Source organism: Pezoporus wallicus, unplaced genomic scaffold (genome assembly GCF_028554395.1).
Source record: "Pezoporus wallicus isolate ANWC-B61680 ecotype Strahan unplaced genomic scaffold, APGP_CSIRO_Pwel_v1 contig_14589, whole genome shotgun sequence".
Taxonomy (NCBI): domain Eukaryota; kingdom Metazoa; phylum Chordata; class Aves; order Psittaciformes; family Psittacidae; genus Pezoporus; species Pezoporus wallicus.
The window spans coordinates 1-17,630 of NW_026635639.1; the positions used below are offsets into that span (position 1 = coordinate 1).

The 17,630-nt window shown below is 52.7% G+C and overlaps 1 protein-coding gene across 1 annotated transcript; it reads right to left on the reverse strand.

The window, feature by feature from the left end:
* Positions 1 to 131: 131 nt before the first annotated feature.
* Positions 132 to 12,482, reverse strand: AKAP8 (A-kinase anchoring protein 8; the record flags this gene model as incomplete). The annotated part of the gene is made up of 12 exons (XM_057397181.1): positions 132 to 719; positions 3,828 to 3,923; positions 4,666 to 4,796; positions 5,572 to 5,665; positions 6,054 to 6,195; positions 6,880 to 6,976; positions 7,848 to 7,895; positions 8,066 to 8,210; positions 9,154 to 9,748; positions 10,598 to 10,880; positions 11,819 to 11,851; positions 12,424 to 12,482. Coding segments are annotated over 12 exons (2,227 nt in total), but the record flags the coding sequence as incomplete, so codon positions are not given.
* Between the last annotated feature and the right edge of the window lie 5,148 nt (positions 12,483 to 17,630).

The window sequence follows — 17,630 nt, forward strand, 5'->3', positions numbered from 1 at the left end:
GATCCTGCGTTTTCCATCCTAAAACACCACCACAAACGAGAGGGATTTGCAGGAAGGAATTGCTACTGGGATGAGGGAAGCGCCTCAAGGCCATGGCTGGGCCCTTCCCCTTTAATTAACACCCCCCCCCCCCCAATTAATCAAACTCTAATTAATCACCCTCATCATCAACCCAGAATCACAGCCTCTACCGTCACCTTCGCACCCATTCACAGTTACTCCGGTTGCGGCTCCGTGGCTGCCGCTGGAGCCCCTTCCTCCTCTTCCTCCTCACTCCTACCGGCCGCTTCCTCCTCTTCCTCCTCCTCCTCTTTTCCTGCGCAATCCTCAGTTTCGTTTTGGGGAGAAACCACCGATTTTGGGGGCTCTTCGGGCGCTTCCGACGGCGCCGCCGCTGCCGCTTCCGACGTCACCTCCGATGTCATCTCCTCCGCTTCCAGCTCGTCGTCTTGCAGGAACGGGGGCATCAGGAGCGGTTTGGGGGGTTGATCCTGCTGCTCCCCCAACTTCTTAAGGAATTCCTCAGCTTTGGAAAACTCTTGGGAAGGTTCGGCTGCTTCCGGCGCTTCCCCGCTTCCTCCTTCCCCTTCCTGGGAGACCTCAGCGGTGGCAGTGGCGGCCGTGGTGGCTTCGGTCGCTCCTTCCCCGGCGCCGTCTCCCCCTTCCAAAGCTTCATCCACGTCTTGATCCGTGATTTCATCTGTAAAGGGATCTTCTCCCTGCGGGAAAAGAGGGGGAAAAGAGACAAGGAGTCAGGGAGCAACGGGAATCTCCGCCGGGAACACACGGGACAGGAGGTTTATAGCGAGTGGAAATCGGCTTGGCGACGGCCCGCTCTGGGCATGGTGGAAACGGTAATTAAAAGAGATCTCCATCATGGAAAATCCCAAAGGATTTGCAGGGAAAACAAATGATCCCACACCTGGAAGGAGTGGAAAAGAGCCAGTGAAATATTAAAGGTCCCACAAGGCGCCGCGGGCACCGGGGACGGACCCTGCGCTACGGCTCCGCTCCTCACCCGGGAGGAATTTGGGATCTAAGTGAAGACGAGTCAAATCCAAAGGGAATTCCTCAAGCCCGCGGCCCCCGGCTCAGAGCTGCTGCCGGGCGGATTCCCCTTCCCTCGGTGGGAATTGCGGCGGCGCCTCCAGGTTTCCATCCCGCCTTTTAGTGTGTCGCGAGAGACGGAGGGATCCAGATGCGACGCGACCTCGGAGCCCTCGCGGGGACCCCAAAACCCGCCAGGTTTGGGGATTTTGGGGGGCTTTTTTGGGTGCGTTTTGTTGGATTTTAGGTTGGAATTGTCACCTCGTTACCTTTGCTGCGGATCCCAGCCCCGCTCCCTGCAGGCATCGGGGTGGTGTGGGGGGCGGCTCTGCTCACATTCCCAGAGGTGGAGGTCAAAGGAGGGATGTTGCTGCTCTATGAGCATGACCTTGCCAGCGAGGAGCTGCCCCACGCGCACCCAGGCTGCAAATCCGAGGGCAAATTCCTGAAATTCCCTATTTTGTTTGGCTCCCCCCAACTCGCAGGGGAAACGCAAACCTCACACGTGAGCGGATCGACTGCCGTGGGGCAGGGAGAGGGCTTCGTTTTCCGGACAGGAGGAAAAACCTCTCCGGATCCTTCCTCCTTTCCCCCTCCCACAACCCCACACCCTGGGGTTAAGATCCGCCTGGATCCCATTCAGCCCAGGCTGGCTGCCTCCACGCGAGAAGATCCATGCAGACGGAGGAGAAAACCTCACCGTTCCTCTCTTCCCGGGCTCAGGAATGTGGTTGCTGAGCCCTATGGAGCTGACGGGGAGAACTACGGAAGAGGGAGGCAAAAACCAAACTCAACCCTCAACCTCGCGATCTGGACCCCAACGTCCGTTATCGCCGCTCAGATCTATCGGGAAAGGGGCTCTGTGAAGTCCACTCGTGGTGGAGGCTCTCCCGGCTTTCCCATGGGAAAGGCGAGGGTGTCCCGCCATCCCGGAGGAGGAGGAATCTTTAGGCCGATGGTCAAGAACTCATCTCTTGATGCGGCCCCAAGTCTTGAGTTTTAAGTCTCGCCCCTGGGCAGGAGCTGTGCCGAGAGCATGGGGTTGGTTTTTTTTATGGCGAAGGCGGCTCTTGGCATTACCTGCAATCCTCAGATTTTCCTCCACCCCTTTTCAGCCTGGTTTTGCACCTGGGAATGATACGGAGACCGTGCTGGGATGGCTCCGAAGATCTCCTCCTGCCGCTGGCCAAAGCTCAGGAGCCCGGGATTCATTTAGATCTGCCGGCAGCCTTTGATACCGTTGCTCATGGGGAGATGTGGCCGTGCCTGCGGACCCTGGCAGGGGTAGATGGAGTTGCACTTGAGTGGTTCCAGTGGTTTTGGGGGGAGAAGGGGGTTAATTTAACTTTTTAATTTCTTTGCTTTTTTTTTTTGGTGGTTTTTTTAAACGGTCGTGGAGACAATCCGGGAGGTTTGCACCTCCTGAGGGTACCGCAGGGGTTTGGTTTTTTTTTTTTACCTCACCCTCCTGGTCAACGGGGATGAGAGGCCGCGGCAGGGCCGAGCCGGCCCATCCTGGGACAAGCTCCCAGCTCGGAGTCTCTTTGCACTGGACCCAGTGGGGTTGGAGTCGCAGTTTTGAAGGGGTTTAATGGGGATGTTACTGCTTTGGGGCTGGATTTTGGGCTTTCCCCCCCCCCTTCGTCCTTGCCCTCAACACTGGGGCTGGGGGGGGGACACACACACACAAGGGGAAGCATCTGCTGCCCCATGGCAGCTCTTGTGAGCCCTCGTCTGCCAGGCTGCAACCGAGGGGTTGTCCCGCCGGATCCTGGGCTGGTCCCGGATTCCCAGGGAACCAGCAAGTAGCCACAAGTGCTTCTTTTCATCTTCGCCCAGCGGAGGAGGTTGCGACCTTTCCTCTCTCTCTTGGATGCGGGTCTCAGCCCGTTCAACCCGCTCTTTAGGCCGGGAATAAGCACCCGGCATTCCCACATGGAGCGGGGTTAAACCCCCCCCCCATGCTCTGAAGACTGCGTTTGCCTTCCAGGCTTCCTTCTGGAATTCCGAACGCTGGTTTGGGCTTAAGCAAACCCTCCCCTGCCCTCTCCTCGTGCTCCGGTCTCGGCTCTGAAGGTCAGCTCATTAAATGTTCCCAAGGGAAGAGGAAGGAGGGGGAATATAAAGGGGAAGGTGGTGGTGGTGGTGGGGGGGGTGCTAAGAAGGGTGTTTCAACGCACGGGAATGGGGTGCACCCACCTCGGGGTGCTGTGTCCCTTGGAGCTGCTGGGAGCGCCGCCAAGCCCAGCTCTTTACACAGGGTACAAACTCCCCCTCTCTCCCAGTGCAGGGGATGGAGCAGGCGCCATCCACGTTGGATTCAATCCCAGCGGGAGTCAAGGGGTGGCTTCCCGACCCGCACGCTCACTGTGGGGTAGGGTGGGGGGGAGCCTGGTGTATGTGTATGTGTGTGTGTGTGTCGCTTCCAAAGGCCCCAGCTCGAGGGGTGGCCTGGGGGGGGAAGTGGAATTCCTTTGGCTACTTTGGTTTCTTTAATTACGGTCTCGGTTTGGATGGATTCAGGATTGAGGCTGGGAATGCTGCTTGCCACATCTGCGGGTTCAATACATGAACACAAAGCAAACCGAAAAAGCACGAGAAGTGTAAAATAAGCACCTATGGAAGAGAAGAAACCAGACCCGGGATTGAGAGAGCAAAAGGCAGCAGAGAGGAACCTACGTTCATCCCCATCGGATGCAGGCAGACGTCCCGTCACCGACCCGCAGCTCCGCGCTGCTCCAGGAGCTCGGCACCACTTGCCAGCTTCCTGACCCACTCACCTTGAGGTATTTTTCCAGCATCTTCACGATGTGTTTGTTATTCAGGACGCTCTTAGCCACGTGTAAACTGGTTTTCTTGAACTGCTCTGCAGCCATCTGTGAAAGGAACAAACCTCTGTTGGAAACGGGAAGAGATGGGATCCACAGGGATCCGGACACACTTGGGAGGTGGTCAATGCCAGGCTCATGAAGCTCAACCAAGCCAAGAGCGAGGTCCTGCACATACACTAGGGCTGGTCAGCCTCAAGAGGAGAAGCTGTGTGGAGAGCTCAGAGCAGCTTCCAGGGTCTAAAGGGGGCTACAAGGATGCTGGAGAGGGACTGGAGCGATAGGACAAGGGGTGATGGGTTCAGACTGAAACAGGGGAAGTTCAGGCTGGATATAAGGAAGAAGTTCTTTACTGTGAGGGTGCTGAGGCACTGGAATGGGTTGCCCAAGGAAGCTGTGAACGTTCCATCCCTGGCAGTGTTCAAGGATGGAGCCCTGGGTGCCATGGTTTAGTGTGAGGTATCCCAGCCCATGGCAGGGGGGGTTGGAACTGGATGATCTGAAGTCCTTTCCAACCCAAACCATTCTGTGATTCAGCCTGCACTGGCCAAGCTGCCAACGCATGAGAAACACCACGTTCCCCTTTCAACATCCCTTTCTGTGCTCATTTCCCCATTTCTCATCCACTTGTGTTCCAACAAACCCTGCTCAGCCCATCTGCAAGTGCCCCACAAGCCCCTGGGCAGCAGCTTCACGTCGTGCTGTGTTCAGAAACCCTCTGAGGAGGACTTTTAGAAGCCACAAACCAACCTGGAGCGCCGGGACCCATGGAGGTGAAGGCATCGCTTACCCTGCGGTTCCTGTTGTGATCAGCAGATCTCAGGTGCCTCTGGAGGAGGTGGTTCTGTGCAGGAATTAACATGTCACAGGCCATGCAGTGAGCTGCCTCGATCTTCTTGAAGAAGTGCTCCTGGCCAATGCCTACAGAGACAAGAAGATGTCAGCCAGAAGCCAAGGGACACGGTCAGCTGGTGGATGTCTCAGGCACTACTGTCACACTAATCCAGCACTCCTATTCCTTCCAGTGTCAGCTTTCCAAGACAGAAAAGCATCCCATATGCTGCTCTAAGATGGGCAGGACGGTTCCTCTGCTCTAAACCAGATCACCCCAACACAGTACCCAAGTGGAGGAGGAGGACAGACGGGAATAACAGCCTGGGGTACAAAGTGATCGACTCACCCGAGGCTGGTTTTCCCTGCCAAATCCACTTATTTAAGGCTGGAAGGGACAAATCAAGCTTCCCCCCCCACTGCTGGCTTCATTCCTCCACTCTTCCTAGGCTCAGCTTTTCTCCCTGGAGCTTAACTCAACTCCACTCATCACTCCCAATGGCACAAGGGATCTTTCCCCATCACCCTCACTGCCCCAACAGATCAACCTTAGCACTTAAAGAACGAACACAGAATCCAGCTGCGTTAACCGAACAGCCTCAAAAATCAACACTTTTGGGGTATTTTCCCCTTTTAACCTTCATTTTAGCACCTGACATTGCACAAGCCTCAGGAACCTGCTGCTTGAGAGCTCCCAGCGGTGCCGGGTGCTTCCTTTTCTCCATCAAGTCCATTTGTTTCTCAGTGCTGGCAAAAGCCACCCAGAACCTGCAGCTGGATGGCTCAAATTGCTCCCAACCAACCACACCAGCACCTTTGTCTTTCCTTCCTTGCACACTGCCTCTGTCTCTGGACACAGATTTACCCTTAAAAGGATCTGGCTTCTGCTTTGTGCCCTCCTTCTCGGTCAGCTCCTGGCGCCGCTTCTCGATCTTCTTGTTCCTGTTGACAATGTATTCCTGGAAGGAAGAGGAGAAAACCCAGTGTCCTCCACTGATGACCAAGGAGCTCCAAAGGGTAATGAGTTCCCTAGGGAATACCCACAGGGAAGCCTGTGGTTAGGGAATGAACTAGATGAGGCCAAGGTTCTCCCTTCCCTGCCATGTTATAACAGAGATGGAAAGATCAAACCGGAGCCAAACAGAAGCCTGTTCCCATGTCACCATCAGATTCCCTGTGGGAGATCCCAAATCTTTGATAAATGCCACCAAAACGCAACCACTCCCTGGTCTTTATCGTCTTCCTCGGCTCTGGGTGGACCAAACGAAGCCCAGTGACCCTAAATGAAGCCTTGCTATCCCAGTATGGATGCAGGGAAGGGTTGAGCTACGCCAGCATCCCACCTACCTGCAGGAACTCCACTGTTTTATCCGGGAGCTTGGTACCAATGAACCTCAAGGTCTCCTTGTGGAATTTGCTCTGGAGATGCTTCTGGATCTCCTCTTCCTCAAAGCTGCGGAACTTGCAGACAGAACAGGCAAACTGGATCCTAAGCAGAGAAGTCACAACCACAGATGAGGAATAACATTAAGATCAGGACCATCACCACCCCTGGTGTGGTTTTATACCTCATTGTCGTTCCAAGTACCACAAACCCCCCAGTTTTACCCCATTTTGGACCACTGTAATCATGGTAGAAACTGCACAGATTGAACAGCAACTCCTTCTCCTCAAAGCTTTATGTTATGGGAGTGGATGCTAAAACCCTGGGTGAGTTTAAAAGCAATGGGCTAAATTCATGGGTGCTCTTGGATGTGCAGATCCCTGGCACCCGACAGAGAAACACTGGTGCCACGTGGCTGCTTCATCTTGTCTTTAGCTCATTAAATGTATTGTTTTATAGCAAAGCTGCAGATACAGCCTTGTGTTTTGCTATATACAGCCTTTATAATGCTATAAAATAAAGCAATGAATGAGCTAAAGATACACGTGTAAGTGCAGAGTGTATAAGTGCATACACAGCCTCTTAAATACCTTTCTGGACTTACTACTCTATGCTGACCCATGTACGAAACCCCATGGTATCCTCATCTCAAAACAATCCTAAACCACACAAAAATGGGTGAAAACCTGCTGAAATCAGAGTGCAGAGCCCCACAATAAGACCCCCCAGGAGATTCCCCTGTTCACATGGAATAATGCTGGCAAGGGACCCGTTTATCACTGCTCCTACCTGTCCATGGCGCGATCGCGCATCCGGTCTCTTCTCCGCTGCTTCTCCCTCTTCTTTTTCATCTCCTCATCATCATCCTCACAGCCATCTCCTGATGCTGAGGAATAAATCAGAGTTACTCTGCTCCCCGTCACCCACTGGACTGGGTGAGGAATTCTGGGGCTCAATCCCTCTGTTCCCTCAGCATTGGGAAGTCACAACCAGCTTTCAGTCTCTGGAAGCTCTCCCTCTCCCAAACCAGCTTCCAACCACAGGGAAGCAGCAGCCTCTTCCTGAGCTCTCAGGCAATTGTTGTAATTACTGGGAACTGCAGATCCAGCAGACCTCGTCTCTGCAGTGCTCTGGGGTAGAAAGCACCAAGTCCAAGGCCCATCAGCCTCAAAGGACTCAGGGAACAATTCACCTGACGCGTTGTCAGGTAAAGAAGCCTCTGGGCATCAGAAAGAGCCTTAACATCCAGCTACACCTCAGCTCCCACCCTGAAAACGACCTAAAAGCAGCAACTCAAGCCCCACATGTGGTTTACCCCAAGGCAGAAGGGTGCAACGTGCCTGGGGCTGATGGGTCCTGACTGGAGATGACAATCCCAAACCAGCTGAAGTGATGGGGTTACTCCAGGGGGCTGTGGGAGGGGGTAAATCCCTACCTTGCTCCATGAAATCACCCCGATTCCTGTCCTCCTGGAAAAGAGAAACACAAAGTGTTACTTCCTCTATGTCACCACTAAGTATTGCTTCCTACTATCAAGCTTTACATCTGTGGCTGCTCCAAGGAATGCTGTACAAGTCCCCTCCAGCTTTCCTGCAGCCCCTTTAGGCACTGGAGCTGCTCTAAGGTCTCCCCTTCAGGAGCCTTCTCTTCCCCAGGCTGACCCAGCCCAGCCCTCCCAGCCTGGCTCCAGAGCCGAGCTGCTCCAGCCCTCGGAGCACGTTCCCACAAAGACTGATAGAAAACAAGGATACTTACACCTTTGTCTGCTTCATCTCCCGATTTGTCCTCTCCTTCTCCCTCATCTGCTGTGCAAAAGAAGGACTGTTTAAGTTGGTGCTGGGGGGGTGTTGTCCCACTTAACACTCCCCTAATCAATCCTCAACCCCCCCTCCAGCTTTGAAATGGAACGATTCTCAGTCAGATGAAAGAGAAAACACTTAAAACCAGAGGAAAACAGCCCAAACTGGGCTCGTACCGTTGTCGGTGTCATCTCCTTCGCTGTCAGTCTTTGCCTGTTTGCTGTCAGGCTCGTCCCCGCTCTGGGACTGTTTCCTCTTGCGTCCTCCCCCCTCTCCATCCGACCGCCCTCCGGAACGGTTCCGGAACCCTCTTCTCTTGGGCTGAAGGGGAAAGGAATCATTGGGATCATTCACCTTGAGGCACTAAGAGAAGCTTCAAAAACCAAAGCGTTCCACCCATGTGCTACATCTCAGTTCCTGTGACCCTGCAGATGTTGTGGAGGGATTGTTAGCAAAGAATAACGGCCACGTTCCCAAGTCAGCAAGTGCCTCTGTGGAGCTCGACATGAACCGAGGATGAAGGAGGACGTGGGTGAGGGAGCAAAAGGAACGGTGCAAGCAAGACAAGAAGAAACTGGAATGTGATAAGATACAAAACAGTGAACTGTTAGCAAGTTTTAAAGGTTAAGTTCCCATTCGCTTCTTTGATCAATTGTATACTAGCTGCTGTATGCTGCAAGATGTATCAAAGTATAATATACTTATTGTGTATGTATCCAATCACAATACAGCAAGCCATTGAATATGTATCTAATTATACTACAGCAAGCTATTGTAGATGTATCCAAATATAATACAGCCAGCTATTGTATATGTAGCAGTAGTTGCTGGGTGCTACAAGAATATGTATCCGATTATAATACAGCAAGCCATTGTAAGCAGATGCAGACAACAGTATAAAAAAGGATAGATGCTTTGTAATAAATGGCTTTTGTCTGATCCCATTGATCCCTGAGTCCATAATTTTTTCTGCGGCAAGATGTGGCTTTGGTTATAAAAGGATTTTGTAGCTAGGTTATAGTGAGCGGATCTGGGATGGGGGGAAGCATTCAGAGGCTCTGTTTTGATTGCAAATGGGTCTAAACAAGCTCAGTGGCACCCATCCCTGTTCAGGAAAAGGTGAATTATTCCACAGTGGAATAATTCATGGAAGCACCACGAATTAAGGCTCATGCTTCCCAAAGGACTCCACTTTCCAGCCAACCCCCAGAGGGAAGCAACACCCAACCCTGACCAAAAACCAAACCCGACGGCGACGACTTACCATGAGCGTGTTCATGTGCCAGGGCACCGACCCCATCCTGTCTCTGTTCCGTTGCCTCCCCATTCCATACGGCATATTCCCATACCGTCCCATTCCCATGCCCGACATCCCCATCATGCCATAGTCATAGTCTCCGTAGTCACCGTAATCGCCGTAGTCGCCGTAGTCGCCGTAATCCCCATAGTCGCCGTAGTCGCCGTAATCTCCGTAGTCACCATAATCGGGAACAAGGGCTTGGGAAAAGAGGGAAGGGAGCCTGTTGGATCCGGCCCCCCCCATCCCACGCCCTCCCATGTAGTTCAGCTCATTCCAACGGGCCGAGAGGCGCTCGGAGCTGGACGAGGGCATGAAGTGCTCGCTGCGGTTGAAGGCGTTGAGTCGCCCGCGGTTCTGGATGCGGTTCTGAGCCCGGCCCCGTAGGAGCCCGTAGTTGTTCCCTCTGGTACGTGACTGATCCCTGCGGTCAAACTGGCTCCCAAAGGAATCGTTCCGGTCGGCGCCGACGTCGCCGTAGTCGTAGCCGGGGCGATACATGTCCCGGTCGTTCATGGAGGACCTCGAGTCGTAGGAGTCAAAGGACTCGTATCTGAAAGAGCTGCGGGAGGAGAGGATGGTCAGCACCAGGGGTGACATTCCCACCTCTCACACAGGGGTTTGCATCCAGTTTGCATCCCAATCCAGGCGGTTTGGGCCAGAAAACCACAATTAAAGTACCATTAATCCCTGCAAATCCATCACTTTTTGTATCCCATGTCGCTCTCATTCGGTCCAAACGTTCCAAGCACTGCCAAGCCTACCACTATCCAGGGTCATAAGGGACTTGTCTACAGGGGTTGGGAACACTTCCAGGCTGTTCCAATGTCTGAGCACCCTTTGGGGCAGGAATTGTTCCTCAGCTCCATCTAAACCTGCCCTGGTGCAGCTTGAGGCCGTTTCCTCTTGTCCCATCCCTTGTTCCTTGGGAGCAGAGCCCAGCCCCTCCTGGCTCCATCCTCCTGCCAGGCGCTTGTAGGGAGCCATCAGGTCCCCCCCTGAGCCTTCTCTTCTCCAGACTGATTCCCCCCCCCCCTCCATGTCCCTCAGCCCTTCCCCATCACACTTGTGCTCCAGGCCCTGTTCCAGCACCTCAACGTCTGTCTTGGAGCAAGAGGCCCAGAACTGGACACCACATTCAAGCTGCAGCCCCACCAGTGCCCGGTGCAGGGGGACAATCCCTGCTGCCACACTGGTGCTGACGAGCACAAGCTCATGTCCAGCACCATCAATCCACACTCTCAGCTCTTTTTCCATGTGCAGCTTCCAAGCTGCTCTTCCCCAAGCCTGGAGCATCGCACGGGGCTGTTGTGGCCCGAGGACAGAACCCGGTTCTTTGCCCTATTGCAACTGCAAGTGACATGAAAAGCCATAGTTAGCCCTAGGAAACATAAGCAAGGTGCAGAATCACCTCTCCTGGTCTTCCAACCCGTCCCCCGTGCCACCGCTGCCCTCCTTTGACAGCATATCCAGGCGCTGGTTGATCTTGGCGATGATGGAATCCGAGTTCTCGTTGGCGGAGTGCTCGGGGCCGTAGGAGCTGATGTGCATGGAAGAGCCGACATCAGCATTGAGGCTCAGATCCGAAGCTTTGTGGGTTTCCCAGCTGCTGGAGCTGGCAGGAGCGTAGTTGTAGGAGGCTGCGGTGTTGGCGGCGGTGGTTTGGGTGTTGTAGTAGTCGTAGCCCTCATAGCCTGGCAGGAAAGGGGAAGGACATGGGTGTTAATTCCATGTGACAGACACAGGAGGAAGAGTTTGGATGTGGATAGATCCCACCGGGCATGGATCTGACCTCCTTGAAGTGAAAGGTGGGTTCTAAAACAGGGGAAGAGCCATGATTCCTCTGCCCCAAGCCTCAACTGTGTGGGTCCTCAACATAAGGACATGGAACTGCTGGAGCAAGGCCAGAAGCCATGAGTATGAGCAGAGGCTGGAGAAGCTCCCACATGGAGCCAGGCTGAGAGAAGAGAAGCTGCATGGAGACCAGGGTCTGAAGGGGGCTCCAAGGATGTGGAGAGGGAGCTTCACCAGGGATAGGACAAGGGGTGATGGGTTCCAACTGGAGCAGGGAAGTTCAGCTTGGAGATAAGGAAGTTCTTCCCCATGAGGGTGCTGGGACACTGGAATGGGCTGGATGGAGAAGGTTTGGATGAAGCATCCCTGTTCAAAGCCAGGCTGGACAGGGCTTGGAGCAAGCTGCTCTAGTGGAAGGTGCCCGTGGCAGTGGGTTGTGTACGGCCAAGCTGCCAGATTCCAAGGGCAAACCTTGGGTTTGGAGGGGAAATTGATATTAACCATCTTATGAATCAATAAATCAGTTCATTACTGCACCCTGGCTGTCCAAGACCAAGGGAGAAATGGAGATGGGAAGGTAATTTCCCATTCCTATTTTCATCCACAAGGTAATTTCCCTGCTGTAAGGCACAGCCACCAGGACAGAGCTTTGTGATGCTCCATGGGCCTAAGAAAGAGCTACAACCACAAAGCAAGGCAAAAGGAAAGACGTGAATCAGTGATGAGGAGAGTTCTGCACCCCAATGTGGAGCAGACACAGTGCAGGAGGTGGAAGAGAGCTGCAGAGCCTGAGCAGAGCACCCCAAACCCCGAGGTAACAGTTGTAGTCAGCACATACCTTGCCAGCTCGTCGCATTTGTCCCATAGGTACCTGAAGGGGACAGAAAGAAAAGGGTGGCTCAGCCTCCAAAGCCACAAAGTCAAAAGCTGAGAGGTGCAATGGATCTAATTCAAGTTTAATCACTGGTAAGAAGGATGGGAAGGAGGAAATCGGGACTTCCAAGAGCTGATTAGGGAAATGTCATGGATAATTCATAGATTTTTACATGTTTCTTGAAGCACTTTTGAGTATTTTACACTTGAAAACAGCTCAAACATTCCATAAACCCCCTCAAGAAGCAGTAAAACTGCAGATGGTTTTTCAAGCTATCACTTTTGGGGGTATTTTGGTGGTGCTGTTGCTGTTTAGGCTGGGCAAGAGGGAGCCCAAAGTCCCAAATAGCCTTGGACAGGCTTTGTTTGCAGCACTACCCCCCACCCCAGCATGTTCATCACCCCCAGAATTGTGTTTCATGGTACCAGAGGAAGCAGAAATGATTTAAAATCACTTCAAATGATTTAAAATACGTAGAAGAGATGAAAGGTGGAATAAAGTGTTCCTGCATCCCATTATTCTGACAAAGAATTAAAAGGAAGCTCTACTCTCAGAGACACAAACCTCACCTTGAGTGTTGGTGGCTCCAGTGTTCCAAGTGCCATAACCTGCAAGGGAAAGAAGGGAACTGTTAAAGCATCACCTCTGCTGCTGGCCCAGGCCTTGGTTCTTCCCCTAAAGGACCCTCAACCCATCCAAGTCTTTAGAGCCTTGCTCCTGCTTTTCACTGCTTGGAGCTGCCTGATGCTTTGTTGGGACTGGATGAGCTTTAAGGTCCTTCCCAACCCAACCCACTCCACGATTCCATGGGGAGAAAAACCTGTGGGATAAGCCATCCAAGGAACAGAACCAACACTGTGTGCCAGCACAAGCATCCTTTTCCCTAGGGAATACTGGATATCCTCATACATGAGCCCAGGTGAGGAATGCAAATTCCAGGAGCCAGTAAAACACATGGAGCTCTTCCACTTCCCAGCACTAACTGCAAGCATTGCACTAATGAAGTGGCTTCAGTCTGGTCTCCCCCACATCAGCAGTGGGTGAAGCACTGGTGAAGGAAGCACCACAGATCCCACCGTGGTCACCAGCTCCTATTTCCCAGCAGAGATTTGGTTTTCCTCACCGAAATAACTCATGTCTCCACTTGAAACCATTCCCAAGCTTCCAGGGGGGAATGAGCATCCTCAGGGATGAAGGCAACACCTGAGGGCACCAGAGGAACTCCATGCTGCAATGAAACCTTGAGAGCACGGAAACGAACCCTTGGGATCAAACCCAATGTGCTGGGATGTGCTAAAGCACTTCCCAGGAGCTTGGCTGCCACTTCCCTGCAGGTAAATGGGGGTTTAATCTGGACTTATTACCCATAAACCCATCCACACCTTAAAGATCATGGAATGGGTTGGGGTGAAGGGACCTTAAAGCTCATCCAGTTCCAACCCCTGCCATGGGCAGGGTCACCATCCACTGGAGCAGCTTGCTCCAAGCCCCATCCAACCTGGCCTTGAGCACTGCCAGGGATGGGGCATCCAAACCTTCTCCATTCAACCCATCCCAGTGTCCCAGCACCCTCATGGGGAAGAACTTCCCTATGTCCAAGCTGAGCTTCCCTGCTCCAGTTTAAACCCATCACCCCTCGTCCTAGCCCTACAAAGAACATTTGTGTCTCTTGGGAGGTGTCTCCTGACTCCACAAAGCTTTCACTTCTTGGAGACCACCTCCAGTTTTCCCAAAACTTCCCTCTTTTTTGGGGGCAAAACCCCCCAATTTTGAAGCACAGATTTCCTCTGGATGTCACCAAGCTTTTCCCATCTAAGTGAGGCTGCAGAGGATACCTCACCCTCTCCAGGAGCCTGGGGTTGGAGGGGGGTGAAGCTCCCAGAATGCTTCCCACTGGAATTCTGAGCTCCTGTCCCAGCAATCAGGAACTGGACACGTCACCACCTCTTACATCAGAGCTTTATTACTGAGCTATTTCCTTTCCCACCGTTGGCATGTCCCTGTTTCCAGCTTCGCTTCCCAGTGGGATGAGGCCGGGATGTGGTTTTCCAGCTGCAGAGGGGGGGTGTTCAGGTGAGATAGAGCATGAAAATCAAGGCCAAACCTCCAAGCCATCAACTTCAGCCACCCAAACTCCACAGCTCAACGTTCTCACTTCTTCCCTCCAGCTCTGAGGGCCACCATTGTGCTCCTGGTTGGCCCAGGCACAATCCCAGCTTGATTCCTGCCTCCAGGTGTGCTCCAAGCTGGAAAACAGCGGGAAGAGGAAGCCAACCCAGCACAGGGAAGCTTTACTCAGTACCAAACCCAAAATAGCAGCAGCCATGGGATCAGAAGCGAGCTCCTCTCCTGCCATTTTGAAGCTGTCTCGGATGGAACCTTGGTGATGTTAATCCAGGAGGCAAAAGTAGCTTGGACCTACTCAAAACCTCAGGAAAACAGAGGCTGCTCAGCCCAAAATGCAGTGCTCTAAAAGCAAAGAGCTCAGGTTCTCCTCAAAGCAAAGAGCTCGGGTTCTCCTCAAAGCAAAGAGCTCGGGTTCTCCTCCTCAAAGCAAAGAGCTCGGGTTCTCCTCAAAGCAAAGAGTTCTCCTCTCAAAGCAAAGAGCTCTCTCAAAGCAAAGAGCTCGGGTTCTCAAAGCAAAGAGCTCGGGTTCTCCTCAAAGCAAAGAGCTCGGGTTCTCCTCAAAGCAAAGAGCTCGGGTCTCCTCCTCAAAGCAAAAGCTCGGGTTCTCCTCAAAGCAAAGAGCTCGGGTTCTCCTCAAAGCAAAGAGCTCTGGTTCTGCTCAAAGCAAAGAGCTCGGGTTCTCCTCAAAGCAAAGAGCTCGGGTTCTCCTCAAAGCAAAGAGCTCGGGTTCTCTCCTCAAAGCAAAGAGCTCGGGTTCTCCTCCTCAAAGCAAAGAGCTCGGGTTCTCCTCAAAGCAAAGAGCTCGGGTTCTCCTCTCCTCAAAGCAAAGAGGGTTCTCCTCAAAGCAAAGAGCTCGGGTTCTCCTCAAAGCAAAGAGCTCGGGTTCTCCTCAAAGCAAAGAGCTCGGGTTCTCCTCAAAGCAAAGAGCTCGGGTTCTCTCAAAGCAAAGAGCTCGGGTTCTCCTCAGGTTCTCCTCAAAGTAAAGACCTCAGTTTCCCAAAGACCTCAGGTTCTCAAAGCAAAGACCTGAGTTCTCAAGGCAAAGACCAAAGGTTCTCAAAGACCTCGGGCTGCTCTCAAAGACCTCGGGCTGCTCTCAAAGACCTCGGGCTGCTCTCAAAGACCTCGGGCTGCTCTCAAAGACCTCGGGCTGCTCTCAAAGACCTCGGGCTGCTCTCAAAGACCTCGGGCTGCTCTCAAAGACCTCGGGCTGCTCTCAAAGACCTCGGGCTGCTCTCAAAGACCTCGGGCTGCTCTCAAAGACCTCGGGCTGCTCTCAAAGACCTCGGGCTGCTCTCAAAGAACTCGGGCTGCTCTCAAAGAACTCGGGCTGCTCTCAAAGACCTCGGGCTGCCCTCAAAGACCTCGGGCTGCCCTCAAAGACCTCGGGCTGCTCTCAAAGCAAAGACCTCAGGTTCTCAAAGCAAAGACCTCAGGTTCTCAAGGCAAAGACCTCAGGTTCTCAAGGCAAAGACCTCGGGTTCTCAAGGCAAAGACCTCAGGTTCTCAAGACAAAGACCTCAGGTTCTCAAAGCAAAGACCTCAGGTTCTCAAAGCAAAGACCTCAGGTTCTCAAAGCAAAGACCTCAGGTTCTCAAGGCAAAGACCTCAGGTTCTCAAAGCAAAGACCTCAGGTTCTCAAGCAAAGACCTCAGGTTCTCAAAGCAAAGACCTCGGGTTCTCAAGGCAAAGACCTCAGGTTCTCAAGCAAAGACCTCGGGTTCTCAAAGCAAAGACCTCGCTCAGGTTCTCTCAAAGCAAAGACCTCAGGTTCTCAAAGCAAAGACCTCAAAGCAAAGACCTTGGGTTCTCAAAGCAAAGACCTCGGGTTCTCAAGCAAAGACCTCAGGTTCTCAAGGCAAAGACCTCAGGTTCTCAAAGCAAAGACCTCAGGTTCTCAAGGCAAAGACCTCGGGTTCTCAAAGCAAAGACCTCGGGTTCTCAAAGCAAAGACCTCGGGTTCTCAAAAGCAAAGACCTCAGGTTCTCAAGGCAAAGACCTCAGGTTCTCAAGGCAAAGACCTCAGGTTCTCAAAGCAAAGACCTCAAAGAGGTTCTCAAGCAAAGACCTCAGGTTCTCAAGGCAAAGACCTCAGGTTCTCAAGGCAAAGACCTCAGGTTCTCAAAGCAAAGACCTCAGGTTCTCAAGCAAAGACCTCAGGTTCTCAAAGCAAAGACCTCGGGTTCTCAAGGCAAAGACCTCAGGTTCTCAAGCAAAGACCTCAGGTTCTCAAAGCAAAGACCTCGGGTTCTCAAAGCAAAGACCTCAGGTTCTCAAAGCAAAGACCTCGGGTTCTCAAAGCAAAGACCTCGGGTTCTCAAAGCAAAGACCTCGGGTTCTCAAGCAAAGACCTCAGGTTCTCAAGGCAAAGACCTCAGGTTCTCAAGGCAAAGACCTCAGGTTCTCAAAGCAAAGACCTCAGGTTCTCAAAGCAAAGACCTCAGGTTCTCAAGCAAAGACCTCAGGTTCTCAAGGCAAAGACCTCAGGTTCTCAAAGCAAAGACCTCAGGTTCTCAAAGCAAAGACCTCAGGTTCTCAAAGCAAAGACCTCAGGTTCTCAAGGCAAAGACCTCGGGTTCTCAAAGCAAAGACCTCGGGTTCTCAAAGCAAAGACCTCGGGTTCTCAAGCAAAGACCTCAGGTTCTCAAGGCAAAGACCTCAGGTTCTCAAGGCAAAGACCTCGGGTTCTCAAAGCAAAGACCTCGGGTTCTCAAAGCAAAGACCTCGGGTTCTCAAGGCAAAGACCTCGGGTTCTCAAGGCAAAGACCTCGGGTTCTCAAAGCAAAGACCTCAGGTTCTCAAGACAAAGACCTCAGGTTCTCAAGCAAAGACCTCAGGTTCTCAAGGCAAAGACCTCAGGTTCTCAAAGCAAAGACCTCGGGTTCTCAAAGCAAAGACCTCGGGTTCTCAAGACAAAGACACCTGAAGCTTTCAGTACCCCTGAAGAACATGGTAATTCACGAGCTCAGTGCCTCATGAGCCGCGTGGGTATTAAGGACTTAAGCACAGCACATCCATAACCATTCCCAGGAGGAAAAACCCCAGTGGGATAAGCCAATAAGTCCCCATCACACTCACTTGGGATAACAAATGCAGAGAAGGGAAAAAAAAACAACTCAAAAGGGACCATGTGTCCTGATTCCCAAGACAGCGCTCCCGGAGCCAGGGGTAAAGCTTGGGAAAGGCCAAGCAGACAGAGCAATGATGAGGGATTTTCTTGCTTCAGTCACTGTTTAACACCTGCAGAAGAAAAAGCCAGGATCCGGAAGGGAATTCCTTCCCAAAGCAGACGTTCTCCTGCTGATTCCAACAAAGGACTTTATCCAGGGAGAATAAAGCTTGGTTTCTGCTGGAATCGGGCAGCACTGGAGTTAACGTAGAGGCAAGCAGCGCTCATTGAAGGCGGTTTTAATCCTCACCACAGCTTCCCACCTCCTCTTTATGCCCAAAGAACCCTTCACAACGCATTGAGCGATCCCAACAGCTCTGCGCTGCCATCAAGCCCGCATGAACCACGGAACCATCCCCGCGGACAAAGCACCCCGTGGGGCAGCAGGAGCGTGGTAAAAACACGCACCCAAAGGTGCCGCGGATCAAATCCTTCTGCAGCTGGAATCGTGTTATACACCCCAAGGAAGGGGTTGCAGTG